Source organism: Alternaria atra, assembly GCF_907166805.1.
Source record: "Alternaria atra isolate CS162 genome assembly, contig: 10, whole genome shotgun sequence".
Classification (NCBI taxonomy): domain Eukaryota; kingdom Fungi; phylum Ascomycota; class Dothideomycetes; order Pleosporales; family Pleosporaceae; genus Alternaria; species Alternaria atra.
In genome coordinates, this window is record NW_025091307.1 from 1 (window position 1) to 17,138 (window position 17,138).

The following is a 17,138-nucleotide window of genomic DNA, read 5'->3' on the forward strand; positions in this document are numbered from 1 at the left end:
TTTTAGGTAGTCTAGCATCTACTACACTTGCGCTTTAGAACAAGCAACTTGCAATTAGTAGCTTGTATCTCGCTAAAGAACGCCTACCTTATTGAAAATCTAGCAGAGGCGACGCTTGTGGGCTTAGTTAATAGGTCTATTAACCCCGATACTCTATTCTAAGGTAAGCGCATCGATTGGAAATCTAGCTGTTACTAGTAGGTACAGCGCAGCTCGATCGTACACGCAGTCTGCTTCCCTTATCTCCTTCACAGCCGTACGTTACCTTTTTTTAGTTATAGTACAGACGTTCTCGCCCTTGCGCTTTATTACAGTATCGCTGTAGTTAAAAGTAGAGAGTAGACGCAAAGCAGTGTCTCTAGAAAAAGATTGTTTATAAGAAAAGCTGTAAGTTGCTAATAGGGTTATAAGTAGGTTAAAAGCACGAGACTACTCGCACAGACCTCTTTGCCCCTAGGGGCAGCTTTTATTCCTTGCCCCTAGGGGCAGCTTTCGTTGCTTGCTCTCGATAACAGCCTTCTTCGTTCCTTGCCCCTAGGGGCAGCTTTCGTTTTTCGCCCCTAGGGGCAACCTAACCCTACACTATCAGTACGGTTTAGGCATATAGTTGTCAGATGAAGTAAGCGATACTGCATCATAGACGGTATCACCTATGTATTACCTAGGTATCACCAATGTATCAGGTTTATGTTCAAAAAGGAGAGAGAACAAACCAACGAAAAAGAACAATGATCAAGACATAATCTATCATCGCAATTATAAACTTCTCCTGAGCTCATTTTTAGCATTTAATCTGACAATTAAGAGTCTCACTGCCTTAACCTTACGCGAGAGCAATAGCGCAACCAACAAACCGCGATTCCGACATTATTCTTACAGATTATATGAGCTAGAAGCCTTGGTACGAGCAGCTAGAAGCCAGATGCCTATTACTTAGGGTTTGGCACCTCGTCGACCCTACGAGCGATGCCGTGCCGAAGACAGAGCCGACCCCTCCGACCGAGCCAAACATCGAAACGTATAAGAAACGGGCGGCGATCGGAGACCGGCCTCCAGCGAACCCATCTGATTTAACGAATAGTAGACAAACCGCCTTTAAAACTAATGTAGATTACTACAAGACGCGACTTGACTCGTACAAAGTTGCAGCAACAAACTACAAAGACGAAGATGCAAGGTTAGACAAGCTGTCGGTCTACATTCGAGTAACAGTCTCTGTCTACCTAAAGAAGACGTGCTGCAGACTAAAGCTCTTAATCCGAGAATGGGTAGCTAGTCTAAAGAGCACAGTCGGCATCGACGATGAAGAAGAACAACTGCGCGCTTAGGATCGATACATTGCAGCTTTAAAGCTAATGAGACAACTAACACATTAGGATAGCTAGCTAACTAAGTATAATTACGCAGCAACTATCGCAGAAACTAAAGAAATTAGAGAAGTCTAAAAACTCAATCATGTGATCTAAGACTTCCTGAACGCAGTTAGTAAGGTCAGCCCTAACTAGGTACTAACATTTTAAGACTAAGGGAGACGCGAGCTAGGAATAAATCGAAAAGAAATGATGAAACGCTTCCAAGATCATATAAGCTTATACTACCCAAAAGGGAGACAGCAGAAGGGCGCTTTTGCTGCAAGTGAAGCTTTATATCTCGCTGGCAGTGGTGCATCCACCTAGGACACGGACAGGGACGCCTCTCTCGTGCCCGATAGCGCATTATCTGACCAACCTAAACAGGGGTTAAGGAGGAAGTCCTCGTCAAAAAAACGCCCAGCTGGTCAATTGACCATATCTAAGCAGTCTCAGAATCGGGATAAAGCGGCAGCTAGAGGCACAAAATGCCCTGCTTGTGGACTACGCCATCTTCTTGCCAACTGCCTCTATATTGACGATAACAATGCCCTAGACTAGTTCAAGCCGAGGGAATTAATATCAGAGCTGGTTAAGCTACGCCTACAACACGATCCTGATGTACAGGAACAAGTAAGGGCATTGAAAAGACAACGAACACAAACACCAAGCTTCAAGAACTCTTACACTCCTACGCCTAAGATATCTACTGACTGACTTGAAGGTTGGAAGGTTACAACAATTAATGCTGCGTTCATTGCTGCATCTTTCTAAGCCGAGCATTTAGACTACCTACTACGACACTCCTTTATCCTTGATTCGGGCTCGACGATCCACGTCACGAACGACCGAACTCGACTTCGAAGCCTGCGTCCTCCTGTTACGGCGGATTGCATACTGGCTGGGAACACACGAATTTGGATACAAGGATATGGAACAGTGTGGCTTAACCTGAGAGGTCTATATGGACCAACTAGGCTCGTGCTGAAAGATGTGGCATGGTGTCCAGAAATCCTATGCAATCTAGTATCATTTAGACTGCTTAGGCAACAGGGCGTGTGGTGGGACAATAAGAATGAGCTAACGACTCTTAAGAGGCGAGACGACTCAACGATCGCATGCCTAAAAGAAGCACATGGACAATGGATACTCGAGCAACAAGACGCAATCTAGGCAGTCTTTCACACAAGAACAATTAATTCTCGAGCGAAGCGAGCACTACAGAAAGCTAATGCGATGCGCTGGCATAAACGCATAGGACATCTAGGGCCGGCAGCCATCGAACACCTAGTCCAGCAATCTGAGGGGGTGCGCATTAAGGGAGTTACAACAGTCAAGTGCGACGCGTGCGGAAGAGCTAAAACTAAGCGGCAAATTCGACGCGCGTCTCGATCAAACTACGAAGGCCCTAGAGAAAGACTAGCTATCGATTTCCATTCGTATGAGGAGGGAAGCTTGACGAAGGAGAAGAGTTAAATGCTCGTCACTAATTAATACTCCGGTATCCTATGGGACTTTTACTTCAAGGACAATCGACCTGGGAAGTCAATTATCAGGCTCCTAGATATTATTGTCTAGTTCCTGAAGAAGCAGTACAACATTGCTGTTAAAGTGATCGAATGCGATAGTGAGATTGCAACTACGAAGCCGGAGGTAGCACGATGGTGTACCGCGCAAGCTATACGACTCGAGCCTTTAGCTCCAGATACCCAAGCACAGAACGGTGGTGCTGAACGCTTAGGGGGTGTAGTCAAGGACAAATCTCGCGCGATGAGGCTAGACGCAAACTTGCCGTGGCAGCTGTGGCCAGAGATTACACGGGCAGCGGTGTATCTATACAATCGAACGACATGCTAGCTGACGGTTTTACAAAGGCGCTGCCAGCCAACAAATGGGCACAGTTCCTGGGCCAAATAGGTCTTGCAGAGCGCATGAAAAGCGGAGAAATAACAGCAACACGCCTTGAAGAGATCCAAAGCCAAATTGAGAAGCTAGAGGTTGAACAGGCGTAGCTAGACTGTGATCGAAGCTTCTTGCACACGACATCTAGGTTCGTTAGAAGACAACAGAAGCAGCTCCTGTCCAGCTTGGAATGGTTTCCAAGCTGAGGGGGTGTGTCAGATGAAGTAAGCGATACTGCATCATAGACGGTATCACCTATGTATCACCTAGGTATCACCGATGTATCAGGTTTATGTTCAAAAAGGAGAGAGAACAAACCAACGAAAAAGAACAATGATCAAGACATAATCCATCATCGTAATCATAAACTTCTCCTGAGCTCATTTTTAGCATTTAATCTGACAATAGTATTAAGCCTCTCAGAGGGATAATATATATCTACGTTACGTGATCGTAGCTAGTGTAGGCCGACGGTGTCCCGAAGGGTCCCTAGTGGCTCGCCACGCTGTGGCTGGAACCTGTGGTCGTGGAACATCGTGACAGGCGCAAACTACTAGACCTTCGAAGGCCTAAACTACTAGACCTTCGAAGGCCTAAACTACTAGACCTTCTACGGCCTAGTACGCCTTCGCTTCGCTTCTCTCTCTAGGCTATATAAGTACGCGTACGCTCTGCCTCTTCTAGGCTCTGCGTCTGCTATTTTCTCTACTCCGAATATAAGCTTCTACTTAACTAGTTCGCTCTTCTGCGCGTGAAGTCTGCCTTACAACCAGTTCGCTCTTCTGCGCGTAAAGTCTGCCTTACACTCTACCACGCAAGTTAGGTTTCTGCAAATTCTGTAGATAGTGCAGCTTAACAGTGCGAAAAACATGTCTAAGTTTAGAGCTAATCCGCTAACGGGATCTAAATCCACTCTACCCGTAAAATAATAATCCACCCTACCCCCAAATCTCAGAAATACACGCTATACGCGTAGTTTGTATCACTAACAAAGTAATCCACCCTTATAACAGTGGATTTAGAGCCCTAGGATAGAAGGTGCAGAAGCTAAGGTTTGTTCGGTGAGACTTGATGAGGATGGGAGCAGCCGAGGATTTTGATGAGGCGAGGCGCTAGACAGGGGTCTTGTGCTCTGACGCTGCTTATTGGCTGATAAATGAAGTCTTGTAGCGTTGTATTAAGTCATATATCTTAGAGGAGATAAGGAAGAAATTGGTTGATTGAAAGAATTATGAAAGTGAGCGAATATATATCCTCCTGTCACATAATCAGTGATAAGGCAAGCTACCTATAAGTAGGCCCGATAGCTGACAACAAGCAGCCGTTAGGTCATTAATCTCAAGTCACGAAAGGCGGCGCGAGTTTCAAAATCATTAATGTCCCTCCCCTAATTGCCCTTCGCTCAGGTGTACATTCTCGCATGATGAGGCGCTTAGTAGGCCTTGCCCTTCAAACTTAAGGATGATGCCCTCACTAAATCTGTAGTGCTTCTACTCATCGTACTTCTTATCGCCATCCATTTTTGGCCCGTCCTTTTTGTCATTTTTGTAGTCGTTTTTCTTGTCATCGTCCTCGTGCTTCTTCTTGTCGTCGTCCTCGTGCTTCTTCTTGTCGTCGTCCTCGTGCTTCTTCTTGTCGTTGTCCTCGCGCTTCGTCTTGCCATCGTCCTCGTGCTTCTTCTTGCCATCGTCCTCGTGCTTCTTCTTGTCGTCGTCCTCGTGCTTCTTCTTGTCGTCGTCCTCGTGCTTCTTCTTGTCGTCGTCCTCGTGCTTCTTCTTGTCGTCGTCCTCGCGCTTCGTCATGCCATCGTCCTCGTGCTTCTTCTTGTCATCGTCCTCGTGCTTCTTCTTGCCATCGTCCTCGTGCTTCTTCTTGTCATCGTCCTCGTGCTTCTTCTTGTCGTCGTCCTCGTGCTTCTTCTTGTCGTCGTCCTCGTGCTTCTTCTTGTCGTCGTCCTCGCGCTTCGTCATGCCATCGTCCTCGTGCTTCTTCTTGTCATCGTCCTCGTGCTTCTTCTTGCCATCGTCCTCGTGCTTCTTCTTGTCGTCGTCCTCGTGCTTCTTCTTGTCGTCGTCCTCGTGCTTCTTCTTTTCGTCGTCCTCGTGCTTCTTCTTGTCGTCGTCCTCGCGCTTCGTCATGCCATCGTCCTCGTGCTTCTTCTTGTCGTCGTCCTCGTGCTTCTTCTTGTCGTCGTCCTCGCGCTTCGTCATGCCATCGTCCTCGTGCTTCTTCTTGTCGTCGTCCTCACGCTTCTTCTTGTCATCGTTCTTCCCGTAGTCGTTGTACTTCGGACCATCGGGCTTGACGCAGGCATGCTTGGGATCGTATTTGTCACGAATCTCGCAGCACTTGTTGTAGTCGTCCCATGCCTTGACATTGTCGCTGCGGCCTACGATGGGCTTCGCAGCCACGGTGGCCGCCACGGCAGCGATTACTACTGCCTGGGAGAACCTCATGATAGCGGTTGGGCGGGTGTGTTGAGCGAAAGAACAGTAGAGTAATTGAATAGTCAGTGAACGAAGGATGACGAGCGATAGAAAGTAGCGGCCGACTGGCAAGTGCTTATCTGAGTCTGATAGAAGGCTGATATCAATACCGTGGTATCTCCTTCTCTCTTTATACTTGTATCGCGCCTTCAGGCCTTCCCTCCCAAAGCGTTCATGTTAAGTTCTGTCAGAGAATCATCTGCACAGTTACGTCTAGAGCCTTCGATTCTCCACGTTGGATGAACCTAACAAACTTGGACTCCAGCCATTCAGCACTATACTAGAGGCCCAAGCGTCGTAAGCATGCGAGCTCAATGGTGTGGAGATAGAGATGATCGTGGGAAACGTCACAATCTTCGCAATGCTCACCATAGAGAAGTAGAGGGCACTGAGGGGCTTGCTGCCGGAGTTCTCAACAATCAATCGATCTACAGATTAATTACTCTGTTAAGCGTTACAAGATCACTCTAAGGTCCGCGGATGACCTAATATGTTAATTAATCCGTAGATCAATTAATTGTTGGAAACTCTGCTTGCTGCAGACTCGGGTCCCCGCACTCAGGCAGACTCAGGCCACCGAAATAGGATAAATGGAAGAGATGACGTTATTCTTGCGCGTAGTTATAATATTCACATGCAGTGTGTCCATCAACCGAGTAAGTTACTTGCTTGACACTAGGGCGCTAGAGCACTACAGTGGGCCAGACTAAATTAGTTAGAACCTTAAGTACTAGCGCGCGACACAGGCCAATCACCTTAAAACGATCTGCTTACGTTAAAGCAACCGATTGAACTGGTCGGTCTAAAGGGCCCACAGTCGCTTGGAACCCTAGTGTCAAGCAAGTAACTTACTTGGTTGATGGACACTGGCGATGTTATGCCTGGCAAAGTTCATTTAATGTCTAACAGCCATGATTTCTGCGAAGACTATCGAATATCATGAAAGACTTCGACATGCAGCAAATGATTCTGTCAAAATATATCCCATCCGCAGCAGCATTGAAGCGAGACGGTCGTTCGTGCCACACAGGCCATGATAAAGGTCTAGGCGTATACTTGCTCGAACTCACAGTCGCGCGCTCCCGTGGTTCTAGACTAATAACCACAGGTTAACGTCAGGCACAGCCTTAGCCTACCCTGCGATGAAATTGCTTAATTAGAGCGCCTGATGTAAAGACTTCATCATAGCAGGCAATTGCTGTTGTTCTATGTTCGCGTGAGATGAACTGGATGTACACTGTACCGAAGTTAGCACGCTGTGCAATTGAGTTCGGTAGGGATACTAGCTATAATGCATCAGGCCACACGAAGGCCTTGTTAATTCGTCAGCTTTGGATGCGGGGGATGCTGAAGATCATCAGAGCACAATGGCAATAGAGCAGGAGATTGGCGCGCTATTGTAGATCGAAAGTGCATGAGGATCTCCAATCCCGGCTTTACAGTACTAGAAAGTGCTATAATTGTTACAGTAGCCGCAAGATCAGACCAGAAGTTGTCCCCACCCACCGTCAATAGCGCGGTTCTAGAATTAGCCTGCTCGTTCAAGAAACCTTAGTAGGATCGGTAAAAGAAAATTCATTGACACATGCATTACGCTATTTGCAAGATCATCTAGTCTTACTAAAGAGTGACATGCAATGGTTCTGCACTACTACCATCTCCAAATTGTATTCTTAGTCTTACTATATATCGTGCACCATGCCAGCGCACATGGTTATAAATATAGTTATTTGGATAACTGGTTAAGCAGACGTCAGCGTACCAGAGTCTTTTTAAACCAATCATAGGAAATCTTGTTACTAATAATATCTGTCCAATTAGCTGAAAAGGGCCTTGGTACGCTAACGACTGCTTATCCAAATAACCATATTATAACCATGTGCCCAGGTACGTCGTGCACTGAGCCAGAGCGTTTCACGCTTATCGGTATGATGATCTAACTTTCTCACTCCCAAGCACCTCACACATCGACGTATCCGCCCTTTTGGTTTCGTACCGTCAGTCTCAGCTGACATTTGCATCTCTACCTCCCGAATATGCGAATGTCCCTCTTCAGCACAGTCAGACATGCCAACAAGCAAGTTTTTTGATTGACTTGATTGATTCTTGATCAAAAGCTCAATCAAGTCAAGACATACATGGGCATTATAGAGTAGAGTAGAATAGACCCTAATTCTACTCTGCACTGTAGAATGGACACTGATTCTATTCTACCCTGTAGAGTGTGTAGAACGCTCTATCCGATTAGTAATCGCACTAGTTCTAGTGAGGGGGAGGGGGAGAGAATAACATTGTGATCGCTTTACTATTGAAAACGCGACATCCTTAATACATACAGGGTCTTATCTGTGTCTCTAACCCGTATCCCTCATCCGTATCCCTCATCCGTGTCCCCCGTCGATGTTCTTTATCTCCCATCTGTGTCCTCCAAACCCGGTTCATCCTTATACTCATCCTCATCCTCCTCTGTATCCGTGTCCGTCTCCATCTCGTCGTTTATCGCTGTGGGCACTGTGAGAATGTCCTGAATACTGACAAGCTTATTTCTTAGCCAGTTGCCCGTACATTCTAATCGCTCAAGGTTCTTTGCGGATAGCCGTAGCCTATCAAATGACTGGGTACGACGGGCGCCCTAGGTTAGCCTTGCTGCTGCTAAACATCAACTCCTCCATTAACAACCGCCGGCTTTCGGTCACTAACCCGTGCACCATGCCGCGGAACTGCGCCATGTTGAACTGCAACCCCTTGTACAACAACTCATCGCCGCCCGTCCACTCAACATGCCCGCGCGACGTGGTGTTGTAATGGATCTTCAACCCGTACGTCCGTAAATCTAACATCCACTGCATGGGTCCGTGGCTGCCTCGCACCATGAACCGGTCCATCATCTCCTGCACAAACTGCAAACACCCCTTGGGCTGGCGTTGGCGCGGCCCGCTGCTGTCGCTCTCGTACGCGCTGTCGTCCAACTCGTCCTCGTCTAACGGCCCCGACAACTCTAACGCCTGCTGCACCACCATAAATCGGGCGACTTTGATCACGGCCGACAAAACGGGCGGATACTGCTCGGCGCCCTTCCACCCGTCCTCCTTGACGCCCAACACGGCCAACGCGCACACTAACGGGCTGTCGTACTCCTTGCGCGTAATGGACTGGTTTAACAACGCGATGCAAAACGCTAAACACGCTTTCTGGAGTCTCGACAACTTCGTCGGCTCGACGATGGCGTTGGCGGCTGTGTCTTGGGCTGCCTCCATCTCGTCGATACTTGACTGAACCGCGCCAACCCATCCATGGCCTCCCACATCGCCGCCTCCACGGGCTCGGCCCGCTGCTCGTCTCCATGCCTGCCTCTGGGTTCGAGCTCGGCCACGGGCTCTTCGATGCACGCCATCAACTCCGGCCGCTCCATGCCGACCAAATACGGCAGCCACTGCGTCCGCTCCAGCCACGGGTTCACCTCGTCTCGCTCGCCCTCCTGGATGGTGTTCTGCGCCCGGGTCTCGATGTTGGCCCACGCCCTGGCCATCTCCTCGCCCACCTGCGCCCACGCTGCGTCGCCGTTAACGGGCACGACGTCTGGGCTACTATCGCCGGGCTGGTGGACCTCGAAATACTGCGAGCCCTGGCCCTGGACCAACAACCGCTGGCAATGGATGTTCTTGCAATTCTTGTTAACGCGGTCCTGTATCTTCTTCTGCTCTACTCCACTTAGGCGTCCTCCCTTCTCTGCTGGTGACCAGCTGTAGGCGTCCCGCCAATGGTTTTTAATCACGCGTTCGCTTCGGAATATCTGACGGCAATGGTCTGGGTGAATTCGACACATCAACCCGTCTGTGTACACCGGCAATTGCGGTATGGGTTTAATGGCCTGCCTGGGCACCTCTAACTCGCTAGCGTACTCAATTAACCTAGCCCAACTGCTAACCTCGTCTGCTACTACTTCGGCTTGCTTACGCTTAACGCGGTGGGCGCGCTGCAAATAGCTCTTAACCTAACGTGTTTTATAAGCGAGTCGTCCTTACAAGCGAGTCGTCCACCCTACTAACTTTAATTACCTTCAAAACTACGCAACGCAACAACGGAATAAGGTTGAATAAAGCGATTAATATAGTAGATTAAAATAGTATTTACAGCATCCTTTTTACACGTTTGTAAGTTGTGCCCAGTTTCCCTGCACCTCCTGCAGCGCGCAATAGCCTAGCGGCTAAGGCCTAATCGCTTACTACCTTAACGCTGTTCACGCTCAATCTGCTAGTCAGCCTCCTTTTAAGCTAGTATATCTTCTCCCTCTCCCTTTGTTAAGGTCCTACGCTTCTGTATCTGCTTCTTTTTGCGCTGCCTACGCTTAGTTGCTGCCTTGTTAGATCTCTTAAGGCAGGTAATCTAATCGCGCATAAGCTTAGCTAAGAGCATTATTACCTTAGCCCCCTTTTAAGCTGGTTAATCGCCTTAATAATTAAGGCTAGTAATAAGCTCTTATACTGCTGCACGCGATTACGTATTAACGTTAATTAAGCCTTAAGCTCACGTACGTTGCTTAGTGTACAAGTGTCACGGTAACTACCGTGGTTCCCTTAACACTGAACGCGCTACAGAATCCGAGTGCTCCGCTAAGCACCCGAATTCTGCTGATTGGCCGGCCGGGCCTAGCGCCATGCGCACGGCCCCCATCGATAACTTCTCACCGCCTGTACATGCTAATTCTGTTTCCTTACGCAACGTCTTGTATTACACCAGATATCGTACGTAGCCACAATTAACGCTTCTAGTAAGCTCTTAAACACGTGCTCGTAGCATCTCGTGACACTTGGACTTCTAGATAGTACTTTAACGTTGCTTCGACCTTATCCGCCAACGAGACGATCATAGTAGTCTTCTTCAAACGCGGCCCTACTAGTTTCCTTAGTAATATAACGACCAAGAACACTCTATCTATGCAGGTAACTAGCACGATAAAGAACGGTACTATATACAATATATAGTTAGATGCATCTACGAATACAAGCGTAGTAATCAATACTTCTAATAATTCAATTTACGGCGACTAGGAGACGACTAGTTTCTAGTTCGCTAGTACTAAGGGTAAGACAAAGTATACGATTTTAATTAATAATACTAAGTATAAAATCTTTAGTAGTATTATCTTTAAAAGTATAAGTTAAGTAAACCCTTTAATACGAATATTAGAAGATAGAAGTCGAGACTAATATAGAACATCTAGACCGCACTAGATCACCTTCTCTATAGCACGAACTCGTCTGCTAGTAAAACTAAGCTTATAACACCGCACGTCGGTTAGGCGAACATCTTGCCTAGTACGCATGCCGCTGTCTCCCTTACTCTCCGCGGCGAAGAGATATAATATAATAGTGTTAGATACCACGATAAGAATTAAAGTAACGTACTATTCGCATTAATTATACAAAACTAGTACTAGAGTTATACGATCGTTAGGCCTTATACGCTTATCTAGTTTAATGCGATACTGCGCGACGGTCACGAATACACTTCTAGATACGTGTCAAAGAACGGTGTCTTATAGCTCGCGAGTTGTGCGGAAAGCCGACACTCCGTTAGGCCATAGGGTGCGAACAGTGCCTATCCACCTACAAACACGACCGGAAGAGCATAAGGGCTAGAAGTATACTACAAGCTAGATAATGGAGATGTCTTAACAGCGAACGTTACCACTGGAGCTTCTCAGATTGAATTCAGCAACTACGCGCGTTACATCGCTTCAGTAGAGGGATCACTCTCAGGTTCGCAGAATAGAAGTTATAGCGGCGTAGGAATATAGGAGCTTTTTCGATTCTAGTTATTATCAGCAACTCTTCGTAAGATCACGAAGCTCAGAAGGTAGGGTGTAGATCAGAGGGGTCTTAGTCAATACATAACTCTTTTCCAAGATATTATTGTTAAGACTTAGTCCAATCCGGCCCATATTGGGCTGATTTGGACCAGTTCTACCCACGTGATACTCTCTTAGTCAGCCTTCACTCGAACTAGACTATAAAAGGTAGACAATTACTAGAGTAGCTTACTAGTAATTTATTTTATAAGAATATTAATATTTATTTCTATACACTTAATATATTCTATATTATATCTTAATTAACTACTTAGTACTCTTCAAGTAGCTCTAGATAAATTAAATAAGCGTAAGAGCCGTAAGCGATAATATATCTAGACAGAAGAGACTCTTACTACTAGTAAGGTACAGGGCTTATTAGCTGCACAGGCGGGTAGCAGTCGTGGTAATGGCGAGAGTGCGTTAAAGAGAGTGCGAGGAGAGAGGCGGTGCGGGCGTTGTAAGGAGACTGGGCACAACGCGCGCACCTGCAAAGTAGAAATCAATAGTACTAGTAATAGCGATAGATCTAAGGAGTAATTTGGCTTATTACGATTTTTAATATACTGTGTTAAATGGCTGTAATAATGTTGCAAAGTTGGCGCGCTGGTGGGGAGTGAGCCACTCGCTTGTGAACCACGTTAGACTAATAAATATTAATCTTATAAAGTTAAGTAACTAGTAAGAAAGTCTAATTTATGTTAACTACAACGAGAGTAAATAATAAAGTCTATCTATCCTTATATCCTTATTGCTTTTAGTCCTGTCCTCCGGCCTGGCCTAAGGATCAGAGCCACTTATCCAAGAAAATCTCACCGAGACAAGACCTTTAGTAAAGTCTAGATGTATCAACTGGCAGTGCACTGTACTATATATTTTCGGCCATCGCCCTAGTATATGTCATTAGTACGATATGTTCACATGAAAAGTTAGTTTTATGCTCATTTGACATACGAGGGCTACATCATTCCTAATGCCCTTACTCCCCTGTAAGAAGCAGTCTTTTCTCCTTAGTACAAGAAACAAACAACCTCCTTCTCACTCTACCTGGGGTCAAAGGGACAAACACTTTTAAAATGCAATTCCACTTTCTCAACATCCTTCCCGTCGCATTGCCTCTGATGGGCTCTGCATCTGCTTGGACGAACCTCGTATCAAAGTGCGGAGTGAAACCACCGGATGTACGTCTATCTTTTGACTGCTGCATCAAAGGCTATGCTGATATGAAGGAAATAAGGAGCCGGGAACTGTGATCCGGCCGATGTGGCCGAGTGTACATCAAATCCAATTATCCGTCGAACGGTAAGTTGGGATAGCTTATCCAAATGTCTGTTGAGAGGATGAACTAATAGCAAACCAGTGTCCTTATAGCAAATAAAAATTAATCTCAGGATGGGCAAACCCTCAGGGAGGTTGTGATTGCTATTTTAATTAGTCTGGAAAGAAGAAAGGAGGTTGAGAAGAGGAGACCGAAAAGGAGTATCTAGAGGCCTCACAGCGAGGTTAGCTACAAGAGCGCACTGATAGATGCTAAATTAAATCTCACGCGACGTGCATTGGCTGCGCGGTTTTACCTAGCGCAATGGCTGATCAATCTAATTCTTCGACCCCTCTGTCTGCTCGCCGCTATAACCCTGCGCCATCCTAAATTCCAAAAAAGAGAGTTTTGCTAATAACCCCGAGGGAGAGAAACATTCTTTGATATATAGCCTATGTAAATGTGCTTATGTATACAAGCCCACCATTCTACCTCTACCTATTTCTTAGCAACCCCACCCCTACCTGACTTGTACCTGCTTAGTTACCAGCATAGTATAGAATTACAGGCAGGGGCTACAGATGAATATTCAGGACATATTACTGAATGTAAAAATAAGGAATCAACTTATGGTATAGGTAGGGTAGCTAACGAAGAAGTAACTTGGATATGTTGAGTTAAGACGAAGAACGTCACAATAGGTATGGAGACAGCCCGCTCAGCCCCCTGATCTATATCAAGGTTTTATGACCTTACATTTACTCTATTGCATAATTTCCTGGGCTTGTTTCCACAATCCAACGAGATTCGGTTGCATTAAGCGACTGATTGAATGCTTCTTTGATCAAATTGCTTCCAATCACCCTATCTGCTACCACATTTACATGCGCATAGGTGTGACGGTTTGGCGCTACACCAAGCTGCACTTGGAGGTTGACAAACGTCACGCCTGTGCTATCCTTGAATTTGCCCTGCGATGTAACTTCCGTAGTTATCTTTCGGTTCTAAGGAATCTGTTTACCTGACGATCGATGGTCGCATGGGTGAGTTCCTCTCTGCTAAGTTCAGCTTCCAGTTCTGGATTTCTTCGCATGTCCTCTCTGGAAATGGTGACGACCTTCGAAGATCCTCCCTGAGAGCTTAGTATATTCTCTTGAAATCCGCCCGTGGGGTCGTTGATCAGCCACTCCAACACGACTCGCTCATGGCGGTTTGGTCTAGTGATATTTCCGTTATCGCCCATTGTAGAAAGATGCTGTCTGCTGCAGTAGAAAGATATTTTCTGCTTCACAGCAAGAAGTACGCACATGCAGTACTTATAGCTGTGTAGCTCGGTCTTCTCGAGCAGTGGCATTGTTCCAGAGCGTTATGGACGCCGCATGATTTGGTGACAGATGACTTCTTTTCGTGGAGGTGGCGGAGCAAAATCAAACCTAGCCGTAGCCATCACAGCTGATTGTGGACATGGGTTAGTTTACGAATTTCCAAAAAGATCATGTCATATCAGCTAGCCACAGGTGCTGTGTATTTGGATCAAGGCCTGGATGCTCGTGGCGCTCCTACAATGCAGATACGAATTAACCGACCGCTGCATTGGGCATCTCAGCTGGGTCTGTTTTCCATGGCGCGCAGCTACGCGCCCTTTAGCTATACACGGCTGACTTGCTTTGTTTATGGCCAGTAAGAATACCCAAATAAAAAAATTGAATCAGATCATGACGCAAGATGTGCCCCGCCCTCAGCTGCTCGGCATCCGCCACATACCAGCTTCTTACAGCGGTTTGTAGTACTCAGTTCTTAGAGAAAAAGACTATACTAGTGCTCTGCGGCAGATTCTTTTGTTTCTGCTCTCGTGGCACATCCAGGGGCAATCGAAATAGTCAAGTTATTGGTTATACAGCACATCAGTGTCACTTGATTTTCTGAGCCTTCAAAAATAGCAACAGATGACGTTGAAAGCTACAGAAGTTGGATAATACAATATTTCCCTAAAACCGTAGAAAACTTCCATTCAAAACGAACCCCACGCAATAACTGCAGTTCTTCACGGTTATGATGCTTGTAGGGCCTTTAGGCTAACCATGTATAGTCCAAAACCAACCTTCTGGTCATTACTGAGAGACCCATACCCAGTACCAGCTTTGATGAGTGAATCCTTATCTGCAGGAAAGTTGGATCTCATCCAGGTATCGTACTTGTCGATATTTGTTCCCTGATCATATTTGTTCTTCCAATAGTAGTTCTCTATGGCCTGTGCCATGGAGTTGTTGTCAGGGTCAATCAATGCTTCTAACAAGGTAACTCGTATCTGCTCGTGGTCCTTCAGGATGTCTCCAGATGGTGGTAGCGCGATAGATGGCTGATCGATCTTTCGCCAGGCCACAACATCGACGTCCTTTATGAGACCATCCAGAGTTACAAGCCTGTGTTGCTATGGAAATCGTGAATGATGGGAATTTTGAATGAATGAATGGGGGTTCTACTTACATTCATGAGTCGCCACAGCTTGTAATCCTTAACCGTATTGGCCCAGGCTGGTGGACTTCCTAAAAGTGAGCAATTGTGCGATTGATCAGGATATAGTGCATACATACTTCGAGCAAAGTAATGTATCTCCTCCACGAGCATTCCAAGTCAAATGCGCGTCCTGGAGAAGCGATGCTACACCAGTTTCAGTACCTGTCGACTCAACCTTGGCGACGTTGATTCCACCGCTGGCTTTTGGTGTTTGAATACTCAAACCTGCAGCTATGCGGGTTCGATCTTTGACCTGCTCCAGCGATGACTGCTCTTTGGAAGAGATATTGCGAGTGCTATGTAAATAGCCACCAAGCGTAAACTTGGTTACGAATATCTTGCCTGATAGATTGATACATGGTCAGACAAGTAATATGCAGACACATCATAGATGAGAAACTTACCGTAGGTACGGAAGAATCGTGCTTGTGAAGCGTCATCCGTAATGTGCATCGCATCCGCTCGGCACTCATCCGTTAGTACTAGACATTCAGGGTCAAGTTCCACGACAACACGAGGAAACTAAAGACCTTGTTAGTTTAATGGCAACCTTGATATTGCTACGAAAGACTTGAGCTTACGTTGTATGTGGCAACCAAAGAATCCACGCTCATACTAGTTGATGTTGAGCTCACAGTGGAATGCTCCTTCTCGAATGATGCTGTGATAGTGGCTGGAATAGAAGCGGCACCACCCCCGCTAGGAATATCATGAGCATGTGATAACTTCCCCGATAGTTTGATTTGAACGCGACTTACAGGCTTCCGCCAACGGCAACAGAATCGAAGCCTTCTTTTATAAGCGTGTGCTGAAACTGGGTTCTAATCTCAACAATGCTAACTGTTGCGTCGTCATCGATGTAAAAAGGTGGAATGGCGGGAACCTAATATGTAAATGCCAATATCTATGTAGGATGATTTTTTGAATGCATACTTTGACTTGGGTGCTATCAGAACCACCGGTACTGGGTACACCAACTGGGGCAGCGCCACGCAAGTTGAAAGCTTTTCATTTCTTTAGCAAGATGTGTGATGGTAGGGGAAAGTACCGACCTGGCTTTCTGGCCTTCACAAGTATAGGCTTCGCGTCGTTAGCACCTGACCACTGGTAATAGTATCCAGTTAGAATGCGGTTGTTCTTGAACACAGCGTCCCATTGGGTCCCGTCCAAATCTCCAGGCTCAAGGTAAGCTTTAGAGCCCGCATTAGTAGCATAACTGCCAGACAAAGCTGCCAGATTCTTATCAGAGAATGTGGGCAATTTTCCTGGCACCAGTTCGCCTTTGCTGATTGAATCGAGCATTTTGGATAAACCATCGTTCGTAATTGGCGGCAATGGGATAAGAGGAGCTGTCGCTGTAGCAACATTTGTCACTTGCACCCTGAAGGTTTGAATACCAGGCTCTGCAGCTGCAGGTTTTGAAGCATCAGGTTTTGAAGCATCAGGCTTTGGAGGCTCAGAGTCCCCAGCAGGCGGGGGTGGCTGTGCTTTGTCGTTTTGAAGTATTTTTTGACCCTGATCTTATAAGCAAAAATGACTGGCTTGTGCTAAGTGTAAATCTACCTCGGCTTGCAGTGACATATAATATGCCAGTGTGGTGGCATCGTCGACTTTACTTTTGCCGTCAATGGTGAAGAAAAACTTATCTGGCCTAGAAGTCAGTTTAGCAGAGTAATGAGAGTTGAATTTACTAGATGTTATAGCATACACTGCACTTTTGTTCCGGATCATGGATAGTATGATCTTTGTCACGTCGCCTTGCTCCAGGTCGGAGC

At 46.4% G+C, this 17,138-nt stretch overlaps 2 protein-coding genes across 2 annotated transcripts; both read right to left on the reverse strand.

The window, feature by feature from the left end:
* Positions 1 to 4,741: 4,741 nt before the first annotated feature.
* On the reverse strand, positions 4,742 to 5,707 carry ALTATR162_LOCUS3 (uncharacterized protein; the record flags this gene model as incomplete). Its single annotated transcript, XM_043307596.1, has 1 exon — positions 4,742 to 5,707. One exon carries the CDS (start codon positions 5,705 to 5,707, stop codon positions 4,742 to 4,744), a length of 966 nt encoding a protein of 321 aa, XP_043163531.1.
* Positions 5,708 to 8,343: 2,636 nt separating this feature from the next.
* Positions 8,344 to 16,665, reverse strand: ALTATR162_LOCUS4 (uncharacterized protein; the record flags this gene model as incomplete). The annotated part of the gene is made up of 10 exons (XM_043307597.1): positions 8,344 to 9,009; positions 9,057 to 9,530; positions 14,948 to 15,277; positions 15,334 to 15,388; positions 15,441 to 15,705; positions 15,768 to 15,885; positions 15,945 to 16,062; positions 16,122 to 16,246; positions 16,297 to 16,367; positions 16,416 to 16,665. The coding sequence occupies 10 exons, from the start codon at positions 16,663 to 16,665 to the stop codon at positions 8,344 to 8,346; spliced, it is 2,472 nt and encodes an 823-aa protein (XP_043163532.1).
* Positions 16,666 to 17,138: the final 473 nt, after the last annotated feature.